This window comes from Galeopterus variegatus, unplaced genomic scaffold (assembly GCF_000696425.1).
Source record: "Galeopterus variegatus unplaced genomic scaffold, G_variegatus-3.0.2 Scaffold551, whole genome shotgun sequence".
In the NCBI taxonomy this organism is placed as follows: Eukaryota; Metazoa; Chordata; class Mammalia; order Dermoptera; family Cynocephalidae; genus Galeopterus; species Galeopterus variegatus.
In genome coordinates, this window is record NW_007726662.1 from 322,623 (window position 1) to 330,714 (window position 8,092).

At 38.3% G+C, this 8,092-nt stretch overlaps 1 protein-coding gene across 2 annotated transcripts in view; it reads right to left on the reverse strand.

Moving 5' to 3' along the window:
* Positions 1 to 8,092, reverse strand: part of PARG (poly (ADP-ribose) glycohydrolase) — a 117,977-nt gene that overhangs the window by 94,513 nt on the left and 15,372 nt on the right. For both annotated transcript variants that reach the window (XM_008569987.1, XM_008569988.1), the window contains exon 7: positions 3,363 to 3,437. In XM_008569987.1, the coding sequence (XP_008568209.1) occupies positions 3,363 to 3,437 (75 nt within the window). The remainder of the gene's footprint in view (positions 1 to 3,362; positions 3,438 to 8,092) is intronic.

Genomic DNA, 8,092 nt, shown 5'->3' on the forward strand with positions numbered 1-8,092 from the left:
TGAAAGTAAATATACTGATGATGGCATGGTAATATAGAATTCTTACACACTGCTGGAGAGACCTGGAAACTGGAATAACCCTAGGAAGATAAACTGGCCTTAAAATTGACATACTCTTTCATCTGATGATTATATTCTAGGAATCTATTCTAAGGAAATATTCAATGATACAGAAGATTCAGGCACCAAGATGTCCATTTAAAAATAATAACATAAAAAAATTCATATTCAATATGCATAGGTGGATAGAATTACACTTTTTTAAATATTAAGAGTGATTATTTCTGGGTAGCAAAATCATGGATAATCTTTACTGTCTTACTTTTTCGTATTTTCTAAGTTTCCTGCAATTCAGACATGTTAGTAATGAAAGATTTTTGTTTTTAAAGAGGCAAATCAAACTTTTCAGAAGAAAGTAATGTATTTGAGTATCACTCCAGAATTTTAAGAATTATTTCAGATACATCAGCTGGATCCTTACAACATGCCATTAAGGAAGATAAAGCAGTGATTTTTGTCCATTTAACAAGTGAGGAAAATAAGGCACAGACTTGTCCAAGGTTACAGAGTTGAGACTAAGAAATCATAACTTCCATTTCTAATTCTACGCTCTTTTCTCTATCAGTGGATCTCAAATGTGGTCTCTGAACCAGCAGCAGCAAAGCACCCGGGAACTTGTTAGAATTGCAAAGTCTCCGGTTCCAATGCAGACCTACTGAATCTAAAACTTGGAGATGGTGGTGGGCTGCAATCTGTGTTTTAACAAGCCTCTAGGATTCAGATAAACAATAAATCTGAGAGCCACTATGTATTATGCTGCCTCACAAATACTTTGTGAGATAATTAAACATTTCAGGGGAAAAAAGAGGTGGTATTATTTCTACCACTGCCAATTGCATTTTCACATTTTTCAGGCTCTTCCTAATTAACAGGAGGTATTAAATATAAGGATTCACAATAATGTTTAATTCTTGACAATGTAATTAGCCATCTACTTTCTTTTGAATTACCATCAGCAGTCCTAGAGGACAGACAGATCTTAGAGCATGGTAATGGCACAGGAAATTAAGTGATGAGAATGAGGGAACATCACTAGCTAGAAATGCTCAGAGCGGAGAAGTTTGTTACACTTGGGTGTGTCATGTGTGTGGGCAGGGAGTGAGGGCAGAAATCAGAAACATACCAATTTTGAACTTAAACCATTACTTTTCCAGACCTCGGTAACCCTGAAAACCAGTATGACGACCTGATCTCCTATTGAAATCAAGTTCACAGAGCACGTGCTATATGTAAGCCACTGTACCAGGTGCTATGAGAGACACAACGCTGAGTAAGATTCAGTCTCTTTGCCCCATGAAACTTTTAACCTACTATATGATGTCAACATTTCACAAATAAAACAATGCACAGAGAGGGAGTACCACAAGATATATTTCAACTTTTGTCATGAAAATTCAAAGAATGGTGACATCTCCTTCTGGAGGAGGCAAATAGGAAAATGTAAGTCTGGGGAGAAAGAATTTCAAAAGAAAGGTAGAGGAAGGGGGCATATCAGTCTCTTATTGCAGAGCGAATGAAGCAACAAGTGGGGGGCAGGGTGTGTGCAGAGAGACGTCATACAACAACTGCATGCAATAGTGGAAAGAACACTGATCAGGTTAGACAGTCCTGCCAGGGACAAAGTATGTCTCCTTGACCAAGCAAGTCCATCTCCAAATCACAACTACTCATTTGTGAAGTAAGAATGATTGTAATTACCTTCTTTACCTCAGAGTTATGTAATAAACAAGTCAAGGAGGAAAAGGCTCCAACATAAAGAAACAATAAAGGCCATGTTCAAGTTCAAAGTTCAATAATTATTCTCTATTAGAATCAAAATTGTGTAATATTGAAGTTATCTCAACTCGAAATTTTTCCATTTCAAAATTACGTTCAATTTTTACTATTAGTAAATTAAGCATAAATAATTTGGATGCCTAAAAATAACATGAGAAGGGCAGAAGAATCAAATTGTAAACAATTTATTTTAATAGACTGTACGTTAAAGTATCGTTTGGGGCCTCAATTACTTAGCAAAAGTATATTGCTATTGCTTTGTACAGTTCCTCTGGTAAGTAGTTTGGCAGCTTCTTCTAAAAGCAAAAATACATTTACCAAATGACTCAGCAATTGTACTCTTGGGCATTTATCCCAAAGAAATAAAAATCTATGTTCATGCAAAAACTTGTATAAAAATGTTCAGAGTAAATTTAGTAATAACAGCCTGAAACTGGAAACCACCCAAATGTCCTTAAATGAGTCTATTGTTAAACAAATTATGATCCATCTATATACCACGAATACTACTTAACAATAAAAAGGAAAAAAGTATTGATAAATTTGAATAGACCCCAAGGGAATTATACTGAGTGAGAAAAGGCAAATTGAAAAGGTTATATGTTGTTACCTTCCTGAAAAAAAAACAAAATTACAGAGATGGAAAACAGGTTAGTGGCTGCCAGGAGTTAGGAAGGAGTCAGTGTGGTTATTAAGGGTCAACACCAGTGAGCCATGTGGTGAAGGAACAGTTCTGTGTCTTGATTGTCCTGGTAGTTACATACAGCTCAGTAACACCAGATGTAATTAAATACACACAAACACAAATGACTATCTGCCTAACTGGTGAAATCCGAATGAGCTCTCATGTCAATTTCTTGGTTTTGCTATCGTATTACAGTATGCAAGAGATCAATGACCAACACTGGGGAAGGTGGGATGAAGGGTGCAAAGGACCTCCCTGTACATTTCTTTGCAATTTTTGTGAATCTATAATTACTTCAAAATAAAATGCTTAAAAGAATACAATCATTTTTTCAAAATGGATGATGCCCACTTAGAAATGAAACTATGAAAGTGGTATTCTTACCCATTGCTGTTGGCACAGTAAATTGCTACAATCTCCTGTCGAAAATGATTGTACAACATATACAGAGCCATAAAAGTTTTGTGCCATTTGACCTAGCCATCTAATTTCCTGGAGTCATCTAATGAAACAACATCAAATATGGGAAAACAAACACACACACACACACACACACACACACACTCATTAAATTCTCAAAATCTAGTCATGGAATATTATACATCCATTGATATTATTGATAGTGGTATGACAATGTAACAGAAAATGTATACTATGAGAGGATAAAACTCAATATTAACTCTTAATTAGATCTCCCTAAAACAGGCATAAAAATTAAAAGGAAATTCATAAAAATAAAAGATGATAATTGTGTTAGTGTGGCAGAATTATGGGTATTTTTCACAAATCATCTTATACAGTTGTCATATTATTTTCATAAAGAAATAAGCATACTTTTTACCTTATCCCAGAAATCAACCAAAGCTGTAAAGTCCCATTTCTTAGAATATGCTACATTGTATTTCAGAATAGCATCCTACGGAAAAAGCAGAAACAAAATGTCATGAAATAGCCAAGTGAATTACCTATGAACAGCCTGTCTGTTTTATGAAATACTTCCAGTAAATTTCTTAACAGCAAACAAGCTGCCTGGCATTAGTTACTGCACGTGAGTAGCTACAAACAAATAGAATGCATATTAATTATTTAGTTAAGAGAAAATTAATTAAAACTCACTTAAAATTATTAAAATTTACTTAAGAGAAATGAGATCAGAAAGGTCAAGTAATAGGGGAAAAACATAATTACCCTAAAGCATGCATTCTAAACAGAGGTGATATACTCCAAGTGGACAAAAATTGGATCTTGGAGGATAGAAAACAAACTTAGATATCACAATGGTTTGTGATCCTTGAAAGGGTCAGACTATATATACACAGATATAATGTAGTATTAAAATTTCATGGAGGGGAGGAGATTGGGGAAAAAAATGTTTTAAAAGGCTCCTGGGACGGAAGGTAATAATGAAAAAAAGATTGAGAAACACTGCCCTAATGCATAAGATGATCTTTTTCCCTTTATTATCAGCTATTTTTATAAGCCACATATAAATGGTTATCTGCCCTCCAACATTCACACAAATTACATGGCTATGTAGAATATTATGCCATCTACTGGTGTAGATTTTAACTGTCTGAATAGGCAGTACTACACACCTGGTTTCCAGAGTGAGGTATGCTTTAGACAATCCATTAGTTGTGCAGAAAGAGTACTGACAATTACATTTTACATTCTCATCCTTTTTATTACCTATTTTGATTATTTTATAATATACATATTACATTAATAAAATATGTAAAATTTATAAACAACTATTTATATTGTGTATATCAACACACACTTTTTTTACCAAAGTACATAATTTTGAAAATCACTGTGTTAGATTATTACTATAAACCTCCCAAATTTCCTTATCATTGAAGAAGTGTTTAAAAATTAACACTATGGGGCCAAGCCCCTGGCACACTCGGGAGAGTGCGGCGCTGGGAGCACAGCAGCACTCCCGCCGCGGGTTCGGATCCTATACAGGGATGACCGGTGCGCTCACAGCGCTCACTGGCTGAGTGCGGTGCGGCCGGTCTCAAAAAGGACAAAAAAAAAAAAAAATTAACACTATGGACAGCACACTCAGGGTCCTAGGCAGGAACCAAGGGCAGCCTTCTCCATCCGGAAGCAGGCAAGAAACAGAGCACACCTGGGATCCTAGGCAGGAGCCACCACCCAGAAGCAGACCAGAATGCCACTTCCACGTGGTGGCCCATCACAGCCACTGCCTGGGATCATAGGCAGCATCTCCCACCCAGAAGCAGGCCGAGAATGCCACTTCCATGTGGGTGCCCATCACAGCCACTGCCACAGTCACAGCTGCTGCAAAAGCAGCTCGGTGCCACAGCAGTAACCACAGCCACAATGTGAGCAGCCCACCAGACATCCAACTACAGTGACACAAGGAGAGTCACCAGCAGAAACCGGAAAAAGAGATGATGTCTCTCTCCTAAAAGCCTTCTCCAGCTTAATAGAAGAAACAACTGACTACTGTACTCCTGCTTTATTTCTGATTTTAGTAATTTCGGTCTTCTCTCTTTTTTTCTTGATCATTGCTAACATCTTGCAATTGATAATCCAGACTTTGATCCAGAAGAGGATGAACCCACACTTGAGGCCTCTTGGCCTCATATACAAGCATGGAACATAATTATGTATTGATAGTTTTTTATATTTATATTTTGCTAATATCATTACTTTCTCTTTTAGATCCTGAGTGTCTGTTTAAAATACTTCACTTTTAGTATGTTTTGTTAACATTTTCTTTTCTGAAAATATTGTTTTCATGTTTTTTTTCATTGTGATAAAATATACTTAACATTTACCATTTAAACCATTTTAAAGTGTGCAATTCAACAGCATTAAGTTCATTCATAATGCTGTGCAACCATCACAATCCAGTTCCAGAACTTTTTCATCACCCCAAATGGAAATGGAAACCACCTTGTAATTAACAATCACTCCCTATTCCCCCATCTTCACAGCCCCTGAGAAGTACTATTCTACTTTCTGTCTGTATGGATTTGCCTATTCTGGATATTTCATATAAATGGAATCATATTAAAAAAAAAATTAACACTCTGCCAAAGAGTTTCCTGAACAATACTTAATGCCATACAAATAATCACCAAACATTTAGGTTAAACAATGAGCCAACAAAATGTATTTTATTTATTACTTGGAATTAGGGGATATCCAAGTTCCTTCAGAAAAGAAAAAACAAAAAAAACAAAAAACCCCCATAAAACAACATGACAAGAAAGAGCTTTTATTTTTTTCCCCACAAGTTAGAAAATAAGATTTTCAGGGCTGGCCCTGTGGTGCACTCGGGAGAGTGCGGCGCTGGGAGCTCAGCGATGCTCCCGCCACAGGTTCGGATCCTATATAGGACTGGCCGGTGTGCTCACTGGCTGAGCGCGGTGTGGGTGACACCAAGATTTTCAGTAAGAGTTAAAAAATTTTTAAGGTTTTCTTTCCTAGTCACTGGTATCTGATTTCAGAAACTTGTATAAAGTATTAAATAGCAATGTCTAGCAACAGGTGAATGGATAAACAATGTGTGTACATATTGAGTATCCCTTACCTGCAATGCTTAGGATAAGAAGTGTTTCACATTTTGGATTTTTTCAGATTGTGGATTAATTGCATTATATTATGAGCTGAGCATCCCTAATCTAAAAATCAAAAATCCAAAATCCAAAATCTGAAACAAGTATTTCCTGTGAGCATCATGTCAGGACTCAAAAAGTTTCAGATTTTAGAGCATTTCAGATTTGGGATTTTTGGATTAGTATGCTAAATCTGTACTGCAGCAAACTAATGATACACTCAATAACATGGATGAATCTCAAAAATCTTCATTCTGAGTGAAAGAAGCCAGGTACATACTATATGATCTTCCATTCATGTAAAATGCAAATTAATCTATAGTAAAAAAGTTGAGATAGGGGGCCGGCCCGGTGGCGCACTGGATAAGTGCGCCGCTTGGGAAGCGCGGCGGCGCTCCCACCCGAGGGTTCGGATCCCACATACAGACCGGTTCCTGCTCACTGGCTGAGCGAGGCGCGGGAGCAACGCCGAGGGTTGCGGTCCCGTTGCCGGGCCCCGGTCCGGTGCGGGGGCAACACTGAGGGTTGCGATCCGTTGCCGGACACGGAAAAAAGACAAAAAGACAAAAAAAGTTGAGATAGGTAATTGTATGGGGCTAGAGCAGAAAATGGAATTGACCACAAGGGGCGAGAGGAATCTTTGAGGATGACAGCCAAAAATAAGTAAATCTTGGCAGACATTGCAAATTTTTCCCATTTAAAAGGAGATTGAGGGCCGAGCCCGTGGCGCACTCGGGAGAGTGCAGCACTGGGAGCGCAGCAGCGCTCCTGCCGTGGGTTCGGATCCTATATAGGGATGGCCAGTGCGTACTGGCTGAGCGCGGTGCAGCCAGTCACAGAAAGGACAAAAAAAGAAAAAAAAAAAAGGAGATTGAGAAACACTGTCCCTAAGGAAAAATATTTTCAAAATACATTATGGTACAACATATCAATGTTTTTCACGTTAAAAAAAAAAAAGAAAAGAAAAAAAAAACAGGAGATACAGAAAGATATAGATAGTTTAGGAATAACTTGCAAGTATACATGGAAAACACTATGAAACACAAGAAACTATACACAACAAATTAAGTCTCTGAAATAAAATAAAACCCATTTTCACAAAAGCAGTGAAAATGCTGTCACTGTTTTTTATTTTATTTATTTATTTTTTTAAAAAAGATGACCCTTGGCTTGGTGTTGTCAGCACCATGCTCAGCCAGTGAGCAAACCGGCCATCCCTATATAGGATCCAAACCCGTGGCCTTGGTGTTATCAGCACCGCACTCTACTGAGTGAGCCACGGGCCGGCCCTGTCACTGTTTATATTTTTTTAAAATGTTAAAAATTTCCATGGCTACAGTTCCTGTTGGAGTGAGCAGGACTGAAGCCATGTTGGGACCTAAAACTGCCTGGGCTGCAGAGGAGGGGAATAGATTAAAAAGGACACTTTTTTTCTCTCCACTCTTTCTTCTCGTCCACTGACTTTATTATCTTACTTGCTAAGTAGGAAAACAAGGCCAAGAAACTAATCAATACTTTGCAAAGCTAGCCGTTCTTTCTTTGAGAATTGTAGAGTTTTGAGAAATGATCAAGGCCAAATGACTGGAAGTTGACCTTGGGCACCAGCCAAGTACACAGGCACAAATCAAAATCCTGCAAGGTCCTGAGATAACATCGAAGATGAGAACAGAAAGCAGATGAGGCCTTTACCTGACCCACAGACATGGACTTCTCGTAGCTCATGTCTTCTCTCCTGATTTCACCTCCCACATTCTAGTCCCTAAACCCCTCCTTTAAAAACCCCTCAGTGTGGGCCGGCCCGGTGGCGCACTGCTATAGTGCGCCACTTGGGAAGCGAGGTGGCGCTCCCGCCAAGGGTTCGGATCCCACATACAGACCGGCCGCTCACTGGCTGAGCGAGGTGCGGGGGCAACGCCGAGGGTTGCGATCCGTTTCCGGACACGAAAAAAAAAAAAAAAAAAAAAAAAAAAAAAAAAAA